Genomic DNA, 25,104 nt, shown 5'->3' on the forward strand with positions numbered 1-25,104 from the left:
TTTAGGCGTTTTAGGGCTAGGTCGAACACTACAATTTTTTTTCTTTTTGAGGAGGCCAACCGACGGTTGTGACCGCGAAGCGGAACCGTTGGCGTAAAATTTAGTTTGATTCATCTGAGACAAAAGATGTTATATCTCTTTTGAAATCCATGAAGGAATTTCGTGGCTATCTTAGTGACAGGCCCCCAACTTGGAATATGTTGATTATCTAGCTGGGCAGTAGAGCCGTCCTTCTCCCTTTCTTCTTGATGTCCTCAGATATCCCACAATGCCTCTGCCTTTCTATCTAGAAGAGCTTACTGCCATTTTGTTTAAATTTAAGCGTGCTTCTGCCCCTGGTGCTGACAATATCACTTTTCAATATGTACGCTAATTGACGCCTGAAGCCCTCCCGGCTTTGCTACATGGGCTTAACCTCATCTGGTGCAATTTGATCCCACCTTAGGATTGGTCCATTATTCGGGTGGTACCCATCCCCAGAGCTCTTAAGGACCCTGAACTTTTGAAGAGTTATCGCCCTCATTAATGTGTTTGCCAAACTATTAAATTCGAAGATCAAGGTTTGTGTCAATAATTTAGTTGATGACTGCAAAGTCCTGCCGCCCAATTGTTACGCTTATTCTGCAGGCAAATCTACGTCTGCTTGAATTAATGATGTTCTGTAGTATATCTAGATAGTTAAGGGAAGGGGTCGGCAGGTTTTGGCGGCGGTACTGGATGTAAAGAATGTCTATGACAAGATGGATCTTGCAACTTCCGTTTTACTGCTGAAATTGTTCTATGGCTGTCAAGGATAATGCACAATCGAGGCCTTCAACAAATCCAGGACAGCATTCAAGTTGGCAATGACAACCCTCAAGGATGCGTTTTAAGTCCAATGTTGCTCACCCTTTATACAGAAATCCTGCACAATAAATGTTCTGATAGTCTTGAAATCTTCCAATATACGGACAATTTCCTTATTTCCTTATCCTATCAATCAACACAACCAAATCCCAATCTATATCCGTTAAGAGAAGCAGGGTCACACTCCTGCTCATTAAAGTTAGTAATCACGCCCTTGCTCATGTCAAGTCCATCACGTTCTTAGGAAGGGAAATAACTAGGTTTTGTTCGGCCAGAGATCATTTGAACTCTATTATCCCGAAAATCTTAAAGGTCGGCAGGCTGATTAATTTTGCAATATATATAGATCGGTGGTAAGGCTTATTATAGAGTATGCAGCTAGGTCCACCATGAATCCGCCGGGATACTTTGAAAACAATCTTAACTCTATATCTACTTGAAGTTTGAGAAGATGCCTAGGGCTGACCAGAACCACCCTCTTGCACCATATCTTTGCTTTGGCTAAGGAGCTGCCGCTCCGTTTCAGAAGGCCCCTTTTGGCGGTCAAAGAACTTTTTAAACTAAAGGAAAGGAATCTCGAAACCTATAATTTGGTGGTACGAAATCCAGATGCTGACAATGGTCTGTCCTTGATCTATAGGTCGTTCTGGAGCCTGTTTGACACTGTAGCTTTGAATGAAGTTCCCGTGATTTCAAATAAGGTTCAGGTCGTCTCGCCTTATGATTTGGGATGAAACTGTGGCAGGGTCTACGTGGCCGTTGCTTGTGGTATGTCGGCCGATAGCCTTAAATATACAGGTTTTTTGGTCCTGGCGTCAGAAGCTGTTTTCAGGCGTGATGGTTCGGCTTGCGTGGTGATTGGTGACTCTCATACTTCGGGTGAACTCCGGTTGTATGTTGCGGTTGGTCCCCCAGTGGAAGCTTCATGGGGGTTGTTGGTTATGCTGAAGCGCGAAGAGACATTCGGATCTCGGCGTGGCGTTGCGTTTCAACACGGATGTCGTACTTGGAATACACTGGCGAATCTCCGAAGACCGTATGACTCGGTCACACTATGCGTATCCGAGAAAATCCCTACACTGACTCCGCAGATCATCTCTGATCCAACACTGTCATCTCATGCCACTGGTTGGAGAATTCGTCTCAGAGCTAGGCTTGCATGTGTCGTAGTCCGCTGGGAATGCTTAGAGTTCCTGAGGAACTCAGCCTAGTATGTTATTATGGCCGTAGAACTTCGCTGCCCAATATCCGGGTTCACGCAGATCACTGATGTAGTATGCTTTATCCACAAGTCTCCAAACTATCAGTAGTGCTCAGCCCAACATCGCATGGGAAACTTCGATACACTGTTATTCGTTGTAAGCTAGTTTGACTAAAAGTCCTTGTCAGAGTTATAGTGTACTTGGTAAAGCATTTCATAGAAAGTGAATTGAAAACGGATTGGGACTAGAAATGGGTCAGGCGAAATTAGGCTGGAAACTGCAAAAACTGTAATTTCTAGAAATCAAATGAAGAAATTATGATCAGTTACCACGAATCAAAAATCAGGATTCATTCAGCTCTGGGTAAGTTGACGGCCAAGTGTGAACAAAAACGAATACAATTCGCAATAACAGTGTTCATTCCAGCATTTCTAATCAAGATATTTGTATAGATACAATATTAAAATGTGGTATTGTTTTTCGCGACCTAGACAAGGCTAACTCAACGACAAACGAATTGCGAAGATGCGCCACAAATTACAATGATTGATTTTTCGGACAATGAATCACATGTGCTGTACTTGGCACTCACTACCTTGCCACGGGTGTAATTGAATGATGCGGTTTGTGTTATATAAATTAAGAAAGCTGCTACCTGAATTGCCAGTAAGTTGGTGTACGCGTGAGCATGCGGAATTGAAGAGCCTCAAAGTGTGGGACCCAAGGCGTGACAATATCCAAGAAAGCTTCTCTTCGCATTTTAGAGGTGTGAAAGTGACCTGTCTAGATCTAAATATTTATAATCCCCAAATGAGGAAGTTAGAGGATTAGTTGAGATGAAGTGGGTATCTAACTGTGGATACGGAACTCAAGAAAAGATGCAGATGTTTAGAGCGCTCACAAAATTATTTCAATAAATTGAATCTAATATTGGTATCTTCGATATCAAGGGTAGAAATTGCGGTGACTGGCTAAGGACTAGATTTTCAAACTTGCCGAGTCTAAAACCAAAAATTTAGTATTTCGTTTCCGGTTTCATTTTAATGATAAATTGTCACCATAGTTGTGGGTTTGATTTGGGCTTGAATTGTATATCCAAATGCTCGCAGTACGCACATCTAGATACCATATTTGCATGACTAAGTTGGCAGAGATAGTATAGGCAAAATTATGTAACTGGACTAGATAAGAGCATAAGGTTGCATATGAGCTAGTAAAAGCAAGTCAGTCACTAATGTTGCACGTTGGATTTCCATATCTTGTGCCAATATTTGGCTTGTTTAACATTTAGAATTGAAAAAACTTGCAATTGTGAGTATGCGATGGACTACATGAAAGTTTCAGTATACGTGATTTTCATAGCAAAATGTTGAGAATGACCTTGCGTTGTAATACAGTCGTAGTCATGCATTTGCGAATAGTGCAGATTATCTGGTATAGGGGCATAAGTTGCGTTGTTGTTCTATTGAAAGAAATGTTTGCATAATTATTAAAAGTGTGGTTAATATCTATTAAGCAATGTGTGTCAGAAATAACATCCAGGGTTATCAGATCATATTTAATTTTCCTTTTTCAAAGTTCCTACTGTACTGTATCTCGGAGACTCAGAGCAAGATTAATTACAAAATCTTAACCGCATTTGAGAGAACAATCCTCTGAAGGATTCTTGGTTCTTTTCAGGATGATGTATGCTTCTGTATCTTTCGATTCTGTTATAAAAGTGAATTTCAATCTAATTTCAGAGAAAATTAGTTATTAGGGAACATTTTCGTTAGTTAATTCGTCTACATACTATTCCCCAATTTCCTAAAACAACATTGGGGCCCGCATAATTTTCATCCCGGGTTCAATTTTCTCGTATAATTTTCACGCCAGGCTCAGATTTCCTGCTAATAAAATAAGATTATCTAAGCGTCATTAACGTTAGGAAAATTGCCACGCACTTGCTAACTTTAAAAAATAGAAATTGAATTGAATAAAAGTGAGTGGAGCCTGCTTTCGATTTTCCCCGAACCACCTCGCTCGTAGCACACAAGAACTTGACGAAATAGGTTCATCTTCTTGATACGGTAGGCTTTGCATTCTGCAAGATGAAGTTTGATATGTAGAAGGACAGGTCCTTGTTAGAAGATATTCCAAAAAAACCTTTAAACCTGGCATGATATAGTTTGGTGCTAGTGGAATGCAATTATCTCCGCATTGGCCGTGAGTGGTTGCCGGATAGGAGCGAAAAACCTAAGAGAATAGGCAGTGGCTTTTCGGGGGAACTTAAAACTAATGCGCTTGAAACATTGGGAAGGTCGACGTAGGCAGATTTGTGGATGCTTTTCTTAAGATTCAAATGAAAAGATTGCCGCTTAAGGGGTTTTATCTGTTTATATATATTTACCACCTGGTGGGGTATAGTACGTCAACCACACTTACACGCAATCACTCACGGTTACCTAAAATGCGTTTCAGCTCTCCCACGATTTCTCGAGATGGCCGCACTCTTCTCTGCTGTTCTGCACCGAGCGTCCTTGGGACGATCTATTCGCCGACTATCTTGGTTCTACTGCATGCCGAAGCCAGCAATGCAAAAGTCACCCCTGTGAGTCACCTATCCACTGCCACTTCCGCCTTCGGATCGCATGGCGGACGAGTAAGTGACCTGTATATATTTGTGCACACGCTACCACGACAAAATTAGCATCTAGAATAATCCTAGAATACATCAAAGAAGCACTTCGTCAGCATATGGGCCAAATAACCAAAGTCGTGTTGAGCAAAAGGCAGAAGTGACAGTGGGTAGATCATACATTAAGGAAGGACGACAAATTTATTGCGGCTTACGTCATGCAATGGAATCTATTATTACAGGATAGGCGACGAATGGGCTACCCCAAAAAGACATGGCGAAGAACGATAGAGAAATAGTGCAAGTTTCTCGAAAAATCCGGGAGGGAGTCAAAACACATTTAAGGCGATCAGCGACGATGCTGCTTAGAAATGGTTAACCATGACTCATTAGATTCTCGCCATACTATATCGTTGGCTGATGTCGTCATTAAATCGCTCGGTGCGTGTCCCAAGCCATCATAGCCTCGAAACAATCGCAGTGTTGTAGCCAAGTGCGGAAAATAACTGAAGTTTACGTGTTCTGGCGAATGTAGAATTACGTATGTTTTCCAGCAGATTCATGTGCCTGCTCAAACAGGTGATTTGGAACAAAATTGGTTGTCGGACAACATTCGAAAGAATTCTAGCCTCCAAATGGTCCAGGTTTAAATCCTTTGAACTGTTATATATGGTGAGTAGTTGAAAGGGCCATATGTTATGCGCGGTGTTCCAAACAATGTGATTATAAAAAGGTAAAAACATTTTCATTTGCCTTTACCTACCACAAAATTGGAGAAAAATTAGATGAAATTGTTCCCGATCTAAGAACTAACCGTTCCCTAAAACGCTTAACTTCGATAAATACTAGCCGGGTTCGTCCAATTATAGCTTCTTTAGAAATTGTTTATGGATATAAAATATGATATAAGGCATAAGGTCACTATTAGACGCCTGAATCAAAACAAATGAACAAAGAGTGGTGGCTAAGACAAAAAGTTCCACCAATAGAGACGAAAATGGAATTGTCTGCAGGGAAAATATTTGCCAACGTGCTTTGGTAATCCAAGGGCATTATTGTGTTATTGAAGTTGATTTCCCCCACGAACGCCGAATAATAAAATCTGTTTATTACTGTGAACTCCTGGACAAAACTAAAGCAGAATTTTGGAACAAAAGGTGAAGCTTCTAATCAGAAGCGTCATTCTCCTTCATTACAATCCAAGACCTCACACGGCGTGCATAGCTGAAAGAAAATTGGAGAAAATTCAGTGCGGTCAACTAAAGTATTCACAATATAGCCCAGATTTGCCGCCGTGTGACTACAATCGGTTTGGTCCATTGAAGGAGGTCCTTGGACGTCAAAGGTTCAAATTCGATGAAGAGGTTGATCATGCTCCATGTTATAGCCTACATTGCTGCAAAATTTCGAGAGTCTAGGATTAACTTAAGGGGGTTCTGCGGTCAATTACTAAAAGATATATGATAGTAATATACTATTATTAACTTTATTTGCACAAATATCGATATGGAAGGTATTTTGGAGCCTAGTCACCATATAGCGGAAGCCTCCTGATTTTTTCAGATTTTTCGGTTGACTAGTTTCTGAGAATCTGTCCGTGAAAGAAATTATCACTTTCGACCCAATACCATTGGCAAACTATTTTAACGAGTAATATACAAAAGACTGCTCGCTATTGCGGAAAAGGAAGGAGCCCTATCCGACAAGCAATTTTGGTTCCGTAAGAGGAGATCAACCGTGGATGCAATCAACATGGTATTTGGTGTGACCCGCGCTGCAATACAAAATGAGTAATGCTACGCAGTGTTGACACTCAACATAAAAAATGCATTCAACACCGCAAAGTGGCCGAAAATCGTAGAGGCTCTAGCCAAACTACAGGCTTTAGAGTACATTGTATGAATCGTTGTTGGATATCTTCTTGGGAGAAGATTGTACTGCGACTCGGACGATTGACTCAAATTATTCTCGATAATTTGCGGGGTGTTACAGCGTTCTGTCTTAGGTCCCTTATATTGGAGTAACAGTAGTTGCAAAACGCTGAGACGATATCGAAATCTACGCAAATGAAGCGATATGACAGATCAATTCCTGGTTGAAAAATTCCGGCCTATCACTTGCCGAGCATCAAATGGAATTAGTACTAGCCAGCAAAAGAGGGGAGGACACACTCCCAACAGTCGCTTAAATACTTGGGAGTAATGATTGACAAAAGGTTCAACTTTAAAAAACACATTGAGTGCGCCGCAACTAAAGCGTCTTCCATTGCTGTAACTATGTCGAGGATACTACCGAACATTGGTGGACCAACACAAAGTCAACGTCATCCTATTTCAAGGGTAGTTAGTTCCGTGCTACTCTACGCAGCTCCAGTTTGGGCAACTGTTCTGAGAAAAAGACATCTTGGCGAATGAAGCTCGGCGTCTCTACCACAAAATGTATATAATCGCTTAACACCAGAAAATATAGTGGAGTTCATGTTGGAGTCAACGAAGGCTTGGAATTAAGTTGTAATTGAGTTGAAAACGATTCCAAGGTATGAAGAACTACGAAGAAAAAAGAATGAACAGACCAATAAACCCTGAAGAGAAAAAAGAGATCAACTCCTAAAAAAACGAACCATATGCGGAGGACGGCTGAAGCTGTCTGCGATTCTCGGAAAAGAGATGTGGAAGTCTGGAGAAAGGTGGCATCATCTCCAAGCGAGGTGAAAGGCCATACACTGACATTCTCAGTAGTCTGAAGGCGAACTTTGACCACAGCAATTTTCGAAAAAGTCAGCCGCATTAGACGGTCCTAAAACTCTGTTCTTATGTCGAAGCTGAAAAAAATCCAAGGATTTAACCACGGAAAAATTCTTGAGTCAAATTGGATTGCAAGGATATAGATAAGATCAGCATGAAGGAGGAGGCTTATGAGGCCTTGGGAAAGCATTTCGAGCTTATCAGACTACCAGAGACAGCGGTGTAAGAAAAGCTTACAGATGAATACAAACCGCCATCATCGGTACTACTCAAAACCTTGACAGCAATCAGAGTAAAAACGGGTCAAATTATATGTTGGTTTAAGGAGCAGGTGGGACGGAAGCGATGCTCTGACTTCGGCCACATTGTGAAGACATGCACCAGTTCAAATGAGAGGTCGAAGCAATGTGATTGTGAAACTGGTCGAATTTGCTTACTGTGCAAAGGGAAGGAGGGTGTGGGCCATCAACGCATTGCAGGCAGCAGCAGGTGCCTGGAATACAGGGGAGCCCTCAGCAAAAATCGCAAATGAGGTTGATACAAATCAACCCCAACCACTGCCAGGCGGCGAAGTACCTACTCTCGTAAACTATCCGTAAGGAAAACATTGATGTGGTTACCATATAATTAGAGAGTCAAAAATCAAACGGAAGAAGCAGGGCAATGGGGAGCTTCATTCCAGGAAATAATGGAACATCCGTAGGATGGAATCATCAAAGCAAAAGTGAAAATATATAGCTACTACTATCTGACCACATCAATTTACGAAAAAGTTAGCTGCATTAGGAGGTCCCAAAAGAGATTTTATGTTGGAGAAAGCCAAGGATGTAACCATGTACTATAGGATGTAAGAGGAAGTTCGCGAAAATCATAGCAGGCAATTTTAACGTAGGCTCTTGAATGGAACAACTGGATAACGAATGTGAGAGGACGTATTCTGCTCAATGCATTCGTGGAGCTAGACGTGGTACCTACGCATACCGGGCCTCATACACTATCAGAGGAAGGGGTCTGGGGCTTACGCGGACTCAGGTGGAGGGCGAAAGCTTTTGAAAAAGCAAGGTTTTCGCGGCGCTCAAGCCCGACATATCCTTGAATGATACGATAAGAGAAAAAATAACCCGAACCACCTGATGGGTGACGGAAGCATGCGATGCTACAATGCCCACAAGGCGACTGCTTCCCAATAGGCAACCCAGCTACTGGTGAAACAACGTTCCCGAGCAGGGAGGCTTTAACAGAAGCTTATGGGAAAGCCTGGTAGCGACCATCGAGAAGATACAGGCAGCCAACTGCATGACCGTTTTAAAAGAAGCCATTCGGAGGAGTAGAAAAAACTGCTTCAAACAGTTGTGCGGCCATACCGATGCTCTCGGGGTGGAACCTACAGCGTGGTAATGAAAAGGCAGCGAAGATCGGTTCAGGTGAGCGGCTTCCTGGAGAAAGTAAAAGTTGATTTTGCTTCCCGAACCCGATAAGCTACCTGAAGATCCAGCATTAGTCAATGGGGAAGACGATGAAGACAATCATCTAGAAAAGACTACTACCCAAAGTTGAAAGCGGTAATGGCTTGTCAGAGCATCAGTATGGTTTTCAGCGATGTAATGAGCATGGTGGTGAATCTGGCAAGATGCAGTGGTGCAGCTCTTGTGTCGTGTTGTCAAAAATGTGATTTTAAAGCCTGATATAAGCGTTCCCGAATATTTACCGACTTGAAACAGAAGGATACATCGTTACAACGGGGGTACAATAGGGTTCGGTAGCGGGACCCTTGGAATATCATGTATAATGGGGTGCTTGCTCTTTCCCTCCCTGAAGAGGCTCCGATTGGCAGCTTTGCTGATCACCAGGCTGTAGTTATTACAAGAAAGCGCTCAGAGAATGTGAAGATCTACGCTAAAGCCTTGGCTAGAAAGAGCTGGGCTGACTTTAGTGGATGAAAAAACGAAAGCGATCTTAATAACTAACCATAGAAAGATGACCGCTGTGAAAGGGGAAGACGGTGGACATACGTCGTGGTCGTCTGAAAGAAGGCTATCAAATACCTGGGGGTGAAAATTATGCCTGTCAGAAAGCAGCTAGTACCACTGCGACACTTGCAAAAATGTTGCCGAATCTTGGCGGGTTGAAACACTGTCGGAGGTTGCTTTTAGCTTGTTGTACCAGAAAACAGGAATGCGACAAGGTCGGAGTTGAATGATCTCTTCGAACGCAGATGGCACGAGTCTACGAAGCACTATTGAAGACAAACACTCATTTCGCACTGTTAGGATGTGACTTTAGCGGTAGCATGGTGATTGCTACAGGAAGTATCTGCATCGCTTTGGGTTGGATGAATCACCGAATTGTCCTATATGCGGTGGCATACCGGAGATTCGAGAGCATGTGATGATTCACTGCCCCACGTTCAAAATAAAGAGGTAATATCTAAATGGTGGTCGGTCGGGGCTAGGGCTGGAGAAACTGAAGGTGGTTTTTGGTGGGTGGCTCTAACTCCGACGTTCGCGCGGATGAGCTAGAGGAGACGGGTCTTTCTAAGACTTTTCACTCTGATGGCGCTTGAAGGATGAATATTAACATGTTTGGGTTTTTATGGGATACATTTTTAAGACCCAGCTCTGAAAAGCACTAGCCAAGCGTTTTGACATGAAAGGTTTTGTTTTACACTGTATCACGAAAACTGCCTGCAATGCCAAGCGGGAATTTTCCTTCAATCTTTTTTTGTAAGGATGTATCTATAAATTGTCTTACGTGAAGTGCTGAAGTTTCGGTTGCTTGCTTGTTTAACGTGTTCTGTGCTAGATTGTAACCGTTGCTAATTAGCTATTACTCATTAAATATTCTTCTGGAAACATTAACAATGTCAACGATCCCAATTAGCAATTAAGCATTTGCTTTTTTGTAAATTTTTTCAATTTTTTTCGTATCACAAATGTAGGCAAGTGTAACTTATGCGTATTTTTTCTCTTCGGAATTCATTATAGCCTGAATAGGTGTATAACGTAGAACTAGCTCAAATCGAAAACCTTAAATGAATCCGCATTTTCTTGATCACCAAGAGATTGGAAATGTATCAAACTATGTTGCATTTGCTACCAGTTACTGTCGTCGCATTAGATTAGGAAACGTTTGGAAAATAGAGAAAAAATAGATAAAACGGTTTAACTGTGATGTCGGGTTTATGTTTGGACGGTACTTTTTGCCAACATGATCTTTATTTATTTTGTTTTTTTTTGCCATTTTCTATAGAGGCGAGTTCAATATGATGAAATGTTGCCTTTCAATCCATATTTAGTATCTCGATATAAACTTAGGATGCATTATAAAAGTACACTATCGTTGCAGAGATCGTCAAACCAAAGTTGTATTCTTAGTAGTGAAGATCGATATGTTCACGCAGGTAAGCAAAAACAGGACTTACAGTGAAAAATTTTGCTCTACTTTGTTAAAGTCGATAGTGAAGTCATAATTAGTGCATTTTTTTTTGAAACAGTGTATCTTTGGGATATTTGCATATCTGTGTTGGAATCAAATAGCTTGCTGGGACCGCGTGCATTTTCACTGAATGATTATTTTCCTTTTCAGGCAATTCTATTCATCTGCCTTGCAACCCTTTCACAAGCAAAGCCAGGAGGACTATATGGAGGATATCATGCAAGTCCAGTATCATACACTTACGCTGCGGCTTCACCGGTAGTGAAATCTCTTAGTTACTCAGCCGCTCCAATCTATCATCCTCCAGCAGCCCCTGCAGTCATATCTGCTCCTGCTCCAGTTTACGCTCAGGCCGCACCAATTATACAAGCTGCTCCGGCACCAGCCGTTGTCGCTGCCCCTGCCCCGACCTATGTAGCAGCCCCTGCTCCTGCTCCAGTTGCTTATGCTGCTCCTGCTCGAATTGCGTATGCTGCTCCAGCTCCGGCGCCTGTCGCTATTGCAGCACCTGCACCTGCTCCAATAGCTATCGCTGCTCCTGCACCTGCTCCAATAGCTTACGCTGCTCCTGCACCAGTAGCTGTAGCGGCCCCGGCACCAATAGCAGTTGCAGCTCCAGCACCGATAGCCGTGGCAGCACCCAAATATTATGCCGCACCTGCTCCGGCACCCGTTGTTATCCAAACTCCAGCACCGGTCGTTCAAGCTGCACCTATTGTGAAACAAGTAGTTGCCGCAGCACCAGTCGTGAAAGCTATTGTCCCGGAACCTTATGACCCCAATCCTCAGTACAGTTTCAGTTACGGTGTCACCGACCCCCATACTGGAGACTCTAAGCATGCCACTGAATCATTGGTCAATGGAGTTGTGCACGGCAGCTATTCTGTTGCCGAACCTGACGGATCAATCAGAAAGGTTACTTACACTGCTGACAAAATTAACGGCTTCAACGCGATTGTTGAAAAGCAAGGTGGGGCAATTGCCGTCAAAGCTGTAGCTCCAGCTGCAATCGTCAAAGCAGCCCCCGTGGCAGTAGTTAAGGCAGCTCCTGTTGCGGTTGCAGCTCCTGTCCAACCCATCTATCATGCCGCACCTGTTGCCCACATAGCACCTGCCATATCATCATATGTGAAAGCTTATTCTCCATCTATAGGCTATCATCATTAGAATACACTAGTATAATGTTGCATTAATGGAAGTTCGAACGCATAACGAATTATTTATTGAATCATATCTACATAAATGTGTGCAAAAATCATTATCTTAGTTTTTACCTATTTACATGTGCAATTTACTGAATAAAATGACTTCAGTACGAATATCTTTGTTTGTTCTTGCGTTCATTTGCTGACCTTCGTGAAGAAGGCGTTCATTACTGAACAAGTCGGGATACCAGAAGAAGGTTTCTGGGTAAATTTCTACAGTAATCTGCTATTCCTAACTTTATTTGAACATTGGAATGGGATGTATTTTGAGGCCTATTACCATTGTGTTTTTTTTTTAGATTTTCCGGCAGGATAGGTTGTGAGAACGAGACTTGCCTCATTTTGAGACCTCACTCCCCTATGTCTAACCTAATATTAGAAATAAGATCAGTTTCGAAGAGTACAAATCAAGCCCTTTCATTTGATATCCCACATGACCATATTCGATGAAAAAAGTTACACCCCCCTTTCGTATGTATGGGGAGCCCCCTTTAGACTCAATAGAAAATGGCGCCACTTGCCATATGTGAAGGGGTTTACAGACCGCACATTCTTACCAAATTTCGATTTCGATTGATTCCGCCATCTCCAAGTAAATCGGGTGTGAAGGCGGGGGAAAACACCTACCCGTAAGTAAAAATGGCTTTGAGAAGGATACCCAGAACAGGAAACTAAAAGCCGTTGGTATTTGACGAGGGGTTGGCAGCCTGGGACGCCCAGGCACATGCTCACGGACCAGTTACTGACTGGTAGAGTCTTGTATGCGGACTTCCCACCTGCACGTGTCAGTGGGACGCCCATGTTCCTCATCGGAGGGGCGATACGGCGACCCGGGTAGGGCTATGACTGGTCGGTTGAGGTGAACGTTTCTTGCGGGTTTTGGGAATCCAACACGCCACTTTGCCACAACCCCGGAACCGGGGAACCGCGATTTACTGGAGGTAGCACGTCCTAAATTAGTGAAAACACCTGATTTAGTCCAGCTAACTCAGGAGGTATGCGGGGGGCACTATTACTGAAATCCTACTTTCTGCAGCTGTCTACTGTTTTGTAGGTGGGCAGTTCAAAGAGCGGAAAGGACGAGCGGTTGAATAGGACCTCCTATGGAGCACAGGGGTAGTGGGAGGCAAAAAGCTGGCGACTGCCACGGCTGTGGCCCGTGAACGTGAGCCTCTGCGAGAATTTGGGGAAAATATCTGAACAAAAATATGGAAATATGGACGAAGGAAATAAAATACCATTAATATTGAAGGACAAAGGGGATATTGACGCCATTGTTGTTGATTATAGGGTTATCGAAGTAGATACTGCAATAAGTGATAATAACCCAGTTCCTCACGGGACACGGTGGTTGCTACAGGCAGTATCTGCACCGCTTTGGGTTGGATGATTTTCCGAACTGTCCCAGATGCGATGGCATACCGGAGGATCCAGAGCATGTGATGTTTCACTGCCCACGATTTGCGATGGAGAGAAGGAGCTTAAACCAGGTGCTGGGCAGGAGCGGGACCCCGGAGAGCTTAGTTAATGAGATGCTGGAGTCCGAGGAGAAGTGGCTTGCGGTTAGCTCCGCAATCATCCAAATGCAGGAGGAGTTGCTGAAAGAACAAAGAAGGAGGAAAGCTGCAAATAGGAGAAGGATGAGTGCCTAAGAGCAAACCTACCCCGCGAAGTAATACCTCAATGGTGGTCCCGCGGGGCTGGGGCTGGAGAGACCGGGGGTGGTTTTTAGTGGGTGTGAATCCCACACGCGCCCGCTGTTGTTCCGCCGTTCGGGCGGCGGAGCTGCGGCGGACGTGTCTTTCTAAGATTTTCCACCTCCGTGTACGCACAAAAAAAAAAAAAAAAAAAAAAAAGTGATAAGGAGGAGGTAATGAACCTGGATCCCTTTAAGTGAACTGGAAAAATGCTACGCTTTTCATCCAGGTCCGTGACAAAGGCTGTACTGGGATGCATGCCAACGACTAGAGAATTGATGCAGTGCTAGCAAAAGTACCCAGGGTGAAAAACTGTCTGAAGGAGCTGGATAATACCCTGAATACGCTCTACGAATTCGTCGGGTCGAAGCATAATGTCCATCGCTATATTAAGGTGGTTCGAAAAGTCCATGGGTGAGTTAGGTTCGACAAACCAATGTACAGTGTATACAGGACTGTTACAAACCCCTACGGTGACTCCATTGCGGAAGGTACCTATTGCTACCAAAAGGATGGAACGAGCCACTCAAATACGTCCAAAGTAGAAAGTTGTAGAGGACGTAAAGAGGAGTAGAGAAAGCATGGACGAGGGTTCAAAGAACCAGTTACGGAGGGAGGGCAACCTGTGGATCTCAAATCGGCTCCACAAATGAAACCCAGTAAATAGGAGCAAATGGTTGGACAACTGTGAAGCCAAGGAAGCAGGAAAAAGAAGGAAGCCTCGTCCGGATGCAATTGTCATTGAAAGCAGAGGTGACCTCTCTTATGGTGAGATTCTGCGGAAGGCCAAGGCATATTCGACGCTAAGCGGTCTGGGAGACAATGTCACACGGATCAGAAGAACGCAGAAGGGAAAACTGCTCCTGGAGCTTCAGAAGACCCACGACAAAAGGATACTTCAGCGCAGAACTTGGTTGGTAGATCTTTAGGTGAAGAAGTTACGGCGAGGCAGTTAACGCATGATATAACTGCGGAGTGCCTTCAAATTGCAATTTCAAATTCTAGACGACAATGTTGACGCAATAAAGTATTTGCGGAAAGCATACGGTGGCACGCAAACGGTAACCATCAACTTGTCAGCTATTCGGGCAAACAAGTTGCTGGAAGCTGGCAAAGTCAAGATCGGATGGGTTATTTGTAGGATTCGGGAGAAAATATCTCCCGGTAAGTGTCTTAAATGCTTGGAGTACGGTCACGGTAGGTCTGACCGGTGTAGGCGGTGTGGTGAAAAAGGAGATCTGGCATGAAATTGGGAGAAAGACCCTGAATGCATGTTGTTTAAAGAATTTGGTGGTAAGAGCCACGACGCAGGAAGCGGAAAATGCCTGTTGTCTAGGAGGGAACCAAAAGCAAAGAACAAATGAGAAATTCAGATAAATCTGAATCATTGTGAGACCACCAAGTGCAAGAACCGTGGAATATGAACGAAGTTACATGAACTGGCGTTAGACGCAAGTGTACGATCCCCTATTGTCATCGTGAGGAACTTTAATGTGTGGTCTACCCAGTGGGGAAACAAGGTTTCTAACAACAAGGGGCTCATATTCCTGGAAGCTTTTTCTTCACTGGACATTGTTCTTGCTAATATCGGAAGTACCTATATCTTTCGGAAAGGGAGGATAGGTTCAGTGGTAGATATTACCTTCGTAAGCAGTGCGTTGATGAGGGATATTACCTGCGAGATAGTGAATACTACACACATGGCGACCATCAAGATATACCTGTTTAGTGTAATTTAGAGAAAGAGAATGGAGCACTCGAAGGACAGAAAGTCATGCCGGACGAAGCAGTGGAGTTTAAAGATATTTAAGGATAGTTCCACAGCAACAAGTACAGCGAGTGAAAAATCTGAGCAAATTGTCAGAAACATGGTCACAGCCTGTGATGCCTCTATGTCAAGGCACAGAAATAACGCTCGCAGATTACTGAAACCATGGTGGAATGACGAAATCAGACGACTGCACGTCATAGGTCTGCAAGCGAGAAGAAATTACCAACGCGCAAACGAAGAGCAGGAAATTGCACAGAGAAAGGCGAGGTACAAAACTAGGCGAAGAAAGCTACGGAAGGCGATCCGTGAAAATAAAGGGAATTCCTTTAAAGAACTCTGCGAAAAGGCCGACATCAACTTGTAGGGAGGAGCCTATAGAGCGGTAATGGGTAGCAGATTAAGTGCCCACTTTTATTGCGAAGAATAGTGACCACTCTATTCCCTCAGCAAAGCAAATGCACTATTGCAGTCGAAAGAGATCATCTCACAAAGGATATCCCAAGTATAACAGAGGATGAGCTTACCATTGCCTGGTAGTGGCTAAAAAAACACCCGGGCTGTACGGAATACCAAACGTGGCTTTGAAGGCGGCGATAAAAGCAAGACCGGAGTGGTTCATTTCCACTTTTACAACTGCTTAGAAGAGGGCATCTTCCCGACTCAGTAGAAAAGCAGATGCTGGTGTTGCTACCAAGAGGGCCAACGAGGTAACGTCCCATTTGTTTGCTAACCAGGAGGGGGGGGGGGAGTTATTGGATCGCATTATATGCAACAGGCTGCTCCCAATTGTAGAGGAAGCAGGAGACATGTCCACATAACAATATGGTTTTCGCACCGATCGGTCAACGGTGGATGCTATCAACCCAGTAGTCAATCTGGCAGAGGAAGGAATTTAAGGTGTAAGGTGGCAGGGTGGTTCCAAAAAATACTGTGCCATTATCATCCTCGACGTGAAGAATGCTTTGAACTCAGTGCAATGGCAGCATATAATAAGATCCTTAAGCCAGCTGAATGTGCCCAACTATATTCAACTAATCATCAGGAATTATTTCGTGGATACAAAGCTCCTCTATGACCGACGAAGGCCCAGTTGAATATTTGATAACCGGCCTAGTGCTCTGGAGCGTGATGTATCACCATATGTTGCGCATCTACCCCCGCGGCAAGCTACCATTATCGGCTATGCAGACGACATCGCAATTGCTATAATATACAAACACCTGGAGGATGTTATCTGGGCATGTGAGACATCAATTAGGCTGATCAAGGATTGGTTGGTATCACATGGATTAGAGTTGACGGAACACAAAACTGAGGCTGTATTGGTCAGCAACCGTAAACTGAAAAGAATTCTACGATTTCGTGTGGGATAGGATGAGATAGAGTCCAAGCCTTTCATCAAAACCTCGGCGTTATTTTTGATCATCGATTGACCTTCAAGGAACACTTAAGCTACGCGGGCGAGAAAGTAACCAAAGTTGTAGCTGCGTTAACTCACATGATGTCCAATATTGGAGGGCCAAAACCACTGAGGAGGCTGTTGTTAGCCAGAGTGTGTTCATCCATTTTACTATATGCAGCATCAGTCTAGACAAAATCCCTTAATGTTCAGGCGTATAGGAGAAAATTATCTTCAGTATATCGCCTGAGTGCATTAAGAATGTCAGATGAAGCAGCTTTCGTAGTCGCGGGAATAGGGCTGCTAGATTTTGAAGGAGATGAGAGCACTATACTAGTAGAAACAACGCGGTGATCATAATGTTGAAGATCGACGACGAGAAGGGAGAGCGTGCGTAATCAGGGTGTGGCAGGAACGTTGGGATAATTCTCACATGAGGAGGTTGACGCACAGGCTGATACCAAAAATCCAGCTTTCGATTATGCGCAGCCATGAAGATGTCCACTATTACTTGACTGAGTTTATTTAGGTATTTACATCGCTTTCGACATAACGATTCTCCCATCTGTCCTGAGTGTATAAAAGAATAAGAGGACCTGGAGCACATATTCCTCGTATGCCCGAGATTTGCACTACTACTACTTCTCTTAACAAGACCTTTCAAGTGGAGACGATCATTCCACAAATGCTCGAATCCCAAGAAGTGTGAAATACAGTTAGTGGCACCATCAGAAGAAGCTTCGAAGGTTAGAACACTTACGAAAAAGCGGCAAGGAGGGGACAATTCTCACCGTAGGAGTAAGCCGGTAGAGCTTTAGCCCGCCCCACGATGTAATGCCTCTAGATAGTTCCGTGGGGCATAGCGGGTGAGGAGACGTGGTTTTAATGGGTTAAAGTCCCTCATTGTGGCTCCAACTCTATGAAAAACAAAAAAACAGACAGACAAACATTTAATGGAATTGGAAATTTAGGTTACCATACATACAAGCTCATTTATTTCGACCCCAAAATTAAACAACTGAAATAAATGTTACTAATTATTTCAGCCGCCAATCTTTTTCCATTGCATAATGAATATTGGATTTTTAATATTTTTATTCCAAAATTACCAGAAACCTCTTTACGTCAGCAAATCTCAACTTCGCTTGCTGCACTTTGAGCTTTATTGAAACATTCCATTTCTCTTGAAGATAATCTTCATCGAATAAAATATTGCGCTTAAAAGTGAAATTGATACTCATTCATGTAATTGAAGTGAATATAAGACGTTAATAAAGTAACAATTCCAATGGAGCTCAGTAATCTATCCACCTATATTTCCGTATCAGCTTCATTTAGGTTATTGTTGATTTTGGAAGGCATTATGTAAAAGTATCCGAAAAGCATCCGAAAATAAAACTTAGACTAAGACTTAGGCGTATTCGAACCATGGTTATCTTTCATTTCGACTGTAAGAAGCTTCCGAACGTCTGAATGGAGATACATTTGGATACATCGATACATGGAATTGAAGTACTTCTAATTATACCGATAAAGTTGGGGGAATTATCTATTTCATCTGCGTTCTGCTGATTTATCGCATTCAATTTACATAAATTGAAAATATCTAAATCAGAATCGGTGGAAGGTCATTTGTTGCTCATTGGATTACTTTTGGTTTGATTAAAATGAACATTTATTTTTGCCTTCTACGGAAGGTCAACAATTTGACAATGAATTTTGTTAGAATGGAGTGGTATGAACCTCTGGAATGGCTTTGCATGCAGATCAAGCTTAAGTCACTGAACTGAATGCGTCGACCACAATAAGTTTTGACTTATGCGCATTCAGTTCACATTCAACATTCAATGACATCTTTTTTAGGACCTACATACCAATATAAGAAAAAACTGGATTGCGTTCGTAGAGAAAACCATATTTAACTTCTCCGTGCCAGGTTGATCCCCACTACACGGGGTGAAGGAATAGACGTGCACATCGGATGAATTGCAGTAACGTTGCCGTGATGAAGATGCACATAAAATGCTCGATTACTGTATAAACAGCCTGTGCGTGACGACCGTCGCAGGGCGCATCAATTAACGCACGCACCGGTTTGTCTTATCTCTTTTCCATCTGGCCGAATGGTTTTTCATTCGATCACCGGCCACCTGAACAGTCCAACTGCATTTCACCCACGTTACGCTCGTAGTTGACAGGCTGAACTGATTGTGGATGGCGACCTTAAGGATTGGGTAGGGTAGGTAGGGATCAGTTACCGCTCCAGAGCGCTGTAGTGTGCCATTTGGATGCCACAAACTCCTAACACCAAGTAAGGGGTCAGAATCTAGCCGGTTCAGATCTTCAGGAGCAGGACGTAGCATTCACGAAGGATAACACCTCTCCCACTGTAGAACTAGGGATCTTCTTGAGGTCGTCAAACAATAATTTACCTAGTGTCCGTAACCAGGCTTTAGCTGGAGCTGGGCAATCGCGGAAGAAGTCTCACCGGGTTTCTCTCTTCTACGCAGTTTCGGCAATGCGAATTATAGGGAATGTCGAGTTTCGCGGTATTTTTCCCTATAAACCAGTGCTCTGTATAGGCCGCCGTAATCTTATATGCGTTTACACGCTTCTCACGCAGAAGCTATTACGATCGGGTCTTGTTATAGAGGGGCCAAATTTTCGTTGACTTGGCACAGGTGGTGAGCCTTCCTCATTTGAAGTCAGTGGCTGTTAAGTAGTGCCAGCAGAGGCCGCTCCTGACAGTGGCCAGCCAGTCAACCCGTTTATTCACCCTCTATGTTCCTATGAAAGGGAGCTCAAATATATAATACTTATATTTGCATCATTTACAAGGTTTTCACTTCAGTTGCCCACGTGAATTGTGTAAAGCAGATTGTCCAAATTAACTCAGCATATACAAGAAAACACCGCGCTCTTTGCGATTCTTTGGCAAAATAACATAAAGTTTATAGATCTTCAAGGTATCGAAGTGAAATTTTTTGCATAACAACAATGGTGAATAATGGAATCCAAAGACGAGCAGAAATTCAAAAGTTGCATTGGCCGGCAAATTTGAAGACAAGACGAAAAATTGTCGGCCGTCAGCACTCTTCACAGAAAGCAAAAAGACCATTGGCCAAAAATAAGCCAGAAGTGGGCACGCGAACTGTGACGAATCTGCTGAACTGGTCTGCTTGGTTGGGTACACAAGCGCCGAGAAGATATACATCGTGTGAAATCTTCACATTCCGAAGAGTGTGTGCGACAGCCCTCACTAAGCCAGAAGCTCCAAAGAATTGTGTTTGCTAATGATAACGTCAATGGTCGCTATTGGCGCACAAACATCCTATTTAACGACAACTCGTGGATATAACTGCATCTAATGCCCGACTGACAGAATAGTGCTGAGTGTGTGGAGAAGCTTCTGAGCACTCAGGCCGAGTTTGCCCAATGTACTCGCCACCTCCATCTAACGGAATATTCCGGATTCGTTAACGTATCGTAGGATTTCCGTTCGTGGGTGTGATGCTACCCGTCGCAACTAGAGAACATCAGCACCGAAGATCTGATGCTTGATGCGTCCATAGGCGGAGCACTCACATAGGAAATGCTCCCTGGATTCCGCTTCTTCGTACAGGAGGGACACGCATCATGTTAAATAATTACTATTCTGAACACATGCCCAGCTAATGAATTATGGCCTGTGAGAATGCCTGCAATACTTCTGGAAGTCCTCCTGCTTTTCGTCAGGATAAACTTTGCGGTATGGATGTTCGGTTCTGGTAGGAAAAGTTTGGTATGTCTAGAAACATTTAGGCTCTGCCACCTGCCATTGTGGGAAGCTTGTTCCCAGTTTTTGCAGACAGCCTTAGCCAATGCTATTGGTCCTCTAATTGCTGGCTTCGGTCCCGGCTAAAGCATCCGCGATTTCATTTCACTCCACGCCCTTAGGATCGCATAAAAGCCAACTTCTCGTTTTTATTTGACAGGTAGACTCCGGCTCCAGAACCCTCTTCTGTTTTTGAGCTTATACCAAACATATGCGTGGTGACACGAGGATCGAAAGGCATTGTAAGAACTGGATTCAGTACTCCCCAGTAACTCTTCCAATGCTCTGTGCCCCTTGCATCCATTGTTTCCCCTTAGATCCAATCGAATTAGTCATGAGCTGCTCTCATTTAATGCTTTAAATAAATATATCCAGGGGCTTTTTTATCTAGAGTGACGGATATTTCACTTCTTCGAAGAGTTGTAGGGTAGCACCCCTCATCTCAGGGAGGCAAACTACATCCGGTTTTCTCCTTTTTGCGAATAATACGATTGTGATTTTATTTGGGTTAACTGAAAGACCATGTCTGAGGTACCAACTGTCTATCAGACCTACGGCACGTTGTATATTTCTAGACACCGCTCCAAGATCCCCATCGACATGTATTGGCAAATTTTGCAGTTCGCGTAGTAGTATGTCGATCAGTATACTCCACAGAAGTGGCGAAAGTGCACCTCCTTAGGGTCAGCATTTCGCTACTTCTGCTGTTAGATAGCGATCGACACCCACTTCAGCAATCTCTGCGTGAGCATAGCATGGATCCACTTAATTAAAGCATCATCAACACCATGCGCTCTGGCGGCATCACAAAGTTTTTGAAAAGTGGCACAGTCAAACGCCCCTCAATGTCCACGAACACCCCTATCGCTTATTCACCATTCAGAGTTGCATGGACTTTCCATGCTGGTAAGCATGTTGGTTTTCATTAAGTGAGTGGCACGAATGTGACCCTCAACAGGTCTCTTCAAACTCTCAAACTCAAGCTCTCTTCAGCAAGAATGAAGAACAGAACAGTGCTAGTATTCCTAAAATACAGTTCTGGAATTCCACGTAAAGCTTATGGTAGCTACCTCTGGCAGCTGCCGAAGTGAGCAGTCGCGGGAAAGCCTGCACGTTGCCGAGGATGAAGTTCGCACTAATGGAAAATACACTTGTTATTCCATATGATGTAACCCAATATGCACATGTACTTTATAAGGAAATGCTAAAAACTAAATTTACTCTTTCCATTATAATATCATACAAAAAAACAGAAGGTCTAGTCCCTTTTTCGCCAACTTTTAATTTTTTTTTTCTGAATTCAGTAATACGAAGAATCAAATGCAGTGATCACCGCAATCCTGTCATCAAATCTGATCATTTCACCAAAACAATCTGCAGAAGGAGAAAGGGCGACAAAAAGTCCTGCCAAACTGGTCCGCCAGGTTTGTGTAAGTTGACGGGCTAACAATTCGTCTTCAGTAAGATAGGACCTCCCCTTAAATCAGACGTAAAAGGATTTAATTCACTGTATACGTTAGCGTTTACAGTTCCCACCTTTTCGGCAAATTTGGCGTCAATCGCTGCTACAGTCTCTGAGAAAATGCGTGTGACGGACAACAGATAGTAAACCGATTTTAATGAGGTTTTGTTTTACACAAAACCTTAAAAAAGGAACAAAAAGGGATGACCGTTTGAAATATAAGTAGGGAAAGCCACTTCCCAAAAAGATCGGACAGTGAGAGATTTCCACAGATTTTTAAAAAGGCAATCACATTTAGCACCAAAGAATCTCAAGGTCAAATTTTAAGACAAAGACGTTAACCTTTTGCGATACGCTACGAAGGAAAGGGAAGGAAAACTAAACAAGATAGGATAGGAACGAGACAAAGAAACTTACGCTGCACGAAACAAAGTTGAAAGACTGGTAAGAAATCTAACTAGCAAATCAACATGAAGTTTTGGGTGTTACATCGGATACCAATGACGCGGCGGATTTCGAGATCGTAGAAATCGATATCCATCCACCTGAAAAAGCATCTTAATTGGTTGTTGGTTACAATGCTGATCTCTACCTCTGCGCAACGTCATTAGAGTTAGTTGGGTAGTCCAATAGATATGCGGAAAATACATGACTTGATCGACTTTGGCATAACGAAAAATATTAAGCAAAACGCAATCAGCGAAGTATCCTCATAAAAAGATTAGCATTGTCACAAGTTGACATCTACACCAATTGTCCAATTGCCGCCTGAGAAAATGCATGCATGGCATTCACAATCGATTTGAAAGGCGCTGTTCAGCCTAACCCCCGGGAAAACCGATTCGATTGAGATTAATACAGATGGATCGCATAGAGGTTTTTCAGGTGATATATCCTCATATGACCTCGACAACTAACTAAGAGCACATCGCACACAGTCACCTGTGAAATAATGTAAAGAACGTTCCAATATCATGTTCTATATGGTGGCCTATAATTGATAGACCAGTAGCTTACTCTGTGAAGAGGAGACCATCCAGCACATAACATCTGCGTGCAGGATGTTGAGCGGTACCGAGTACACCAATCGTCATAACTCCGTCTGCAAGATTCTCCATCAAAACCTTGCGTTGAAGTATAACTTAGTTACCATCCTTACTATAAGTATACTCCGCAGAGAATCTTGGAAAATGATCGGGTCAAACTACTGTGGGATCACACTATTGCCACCGACCACAGTGTTAATCATAACAGACCCGATCTAGTTCTGCTTCTGAAGGAAGAACGAGCGTGCTTTATAATCGATGTAGCCGTACCGTTGGACCGGAACACTGTTGAAAAACAGCACGAAAAAATCCGGAACTACGGCCCCTTGGCAGACGATATGAAGCAGACTTGGAGACTACAAAAGATCCAAGTAATCCCAGTAATAATTTCAGCGACGGGATTAGTCCCGCAGAACTTACATAAAGCGCTGAAAACGCTCGATCTTAGGGCTGAACTATACATGGAGATGCAAAAAGCAGTTATCCTTGCAACCTGTGCTATAGTCCGAAGAGTCCTGTCCGGTAATAATCTGACCTAATGGGTTTCAGTCTTGATCCGCACTGGCTTCAATATAAGATCGATGTCTCTGTAGTGTAGAACCTCCGCGTCATTGGCTGAAGTGTTTGCGACAATCGGGATGTAGTAATACATTTTCGCATGGTCGCACACACTTTGCGTTAAAACGCATCATCGCTGTGATGCGGGCCTTTGGATGTTGCCTTCAGCCCATCCTTAGGTCGGTCGCCCCTCGGTCCGGTTGGACGGGAAGAGGGTCCGTGGGCTTTTTGAACTATATAGAGAGCAACTTACTCCCTTCATCAGTACAAAGCCTATGTTATCACAAAATATATATTGTGAATCTTTCTAGTCAGTTTAAAAAGACATCGGTGTGGAGGGTATTCTGAGACTTAGGTGTCATAAAGAAACACGGTAATGATTTTTTCGGATTGGGTGACAATGGCCGCTTAAAATAAGGGAGCCCTTTGCAACCTCTATGCTTCCCCCATCTACAACTGACGTGGAAACTGGCGCTTGTTTTGGAAAGTACTAATCGAGGCCTTTCGTTTGATACGCCACACGGCACATTTTGAGCACTCACTCCCCTAGATTGCACCCATTAAAGAAAAAATAGGACATTTCAAAAAGTACTAATTGAGCCCTTTGATTTGATACCCCACATTGCCTCCTTTCGCATGTGTGGAGAGCCCCCCTTAAACTCGACAGAAAATGACGCCACTATATGTAAAGGAATTCACAGACCAGATGTTCTCATCAAATTTCTGGTTTCCGAGTAAATCAGATGTGACAGACAGACAGACATTAGACCGATTTTGATAAGATCTTGTTTCACACAAACCCTTAAAAATAACCCCGAGAAGTAAGGCTGCTCTATTACATCGTTCCAGAGTATTGGAAACTTCAGAAGCTGCCTGTCTTCTAGACGATATAGCCGACATAAACGGGACACAAATCAAACATTCACATTTGTCCAAAATTATCTTCAAACATGTCCTTAAAAGAAAGTTTTAATTAGCAGAAAATTGCAGTAATTTTCCAGTCACGTGAGACAGAAATTACCCGTTTGCATCTTCTCTAAGCCAAACTACAATTTTAGCAGAAACTAGATTAATTCGATCGTGCTCCTTCGAAGATTGGGAAATTATCTTTTTCTTCTATGTATTTAAAGATTGCCTCTAAAAACATCTAGTTTAGTCTGGTTTGCTGTGATTGCTCAATGCAATTTCATTGCGATTAAGCGACATTCCATGTTGGGGACGGGACGCGTAAGTCATTCATGTACTACTAAAGATACCTTCGAAACGCGTATTCCACCGTTTCGCGGACTTTAATGAATATACCGGAGC

At 43.2% G+C, this 25,104-nt stretch overlaps 2 protein-coding genes across 5 annotated transcripts in view; one reads left to right on the forward strand and one right to left on the reverse strand.

Moving 5' to 3' along the window:
• LOC119649588 (neurobeachin-like protein 1) overlaps window positions 1–25,104 on the reverse strand; it is a 204,629-nt gene that overhangs the window by 60,456 nt on the left and 119,069 nt on the right. The window lies entirely within an intron of this gene.
• The window catches only part of LOC119647503 (calphotin-like), a 43,080-nt gene continuing 28,733 nt past the window's right edge, over window positions 10,758–25,104 (forward strand). Inside the window, exons 1-4 of the mRNA XM_038048458.1 lie at window positions 10,758–10,809; window positions 10,995–12,009; window positions 14,752–14,910; window positions 22,035–22,160. Of these exons, the coding sequence (XP_037904386.1) occupies window positions 10,798–10,809; window positions 10,995–12,009; window positions 14,752–14,910; window positions 22,035–22,160 (1,312 nt within the window). The 5' untranslated portion in view covers window positions 10,758–10,797. The remainder of the gene's footprint in view (window positions 10,810–10,994; window positions 12,010–14,751; window positions 14,911–22,034; window positions 22,161–25,104) is intronic.

This window comes from Hermetia illucens, chromosome 2, assembly GCF_905115235.1.
Source record: "Hermetia illucens chromosome 2, iHerIll2.2.curated.20191125, whole genome shotgun sequence".
NCBI lineage: Eukaryota > Metazoa > Arthropoda > Insecta > Diptera > Stratiomyidae > Hermetia > Hermetia illucens.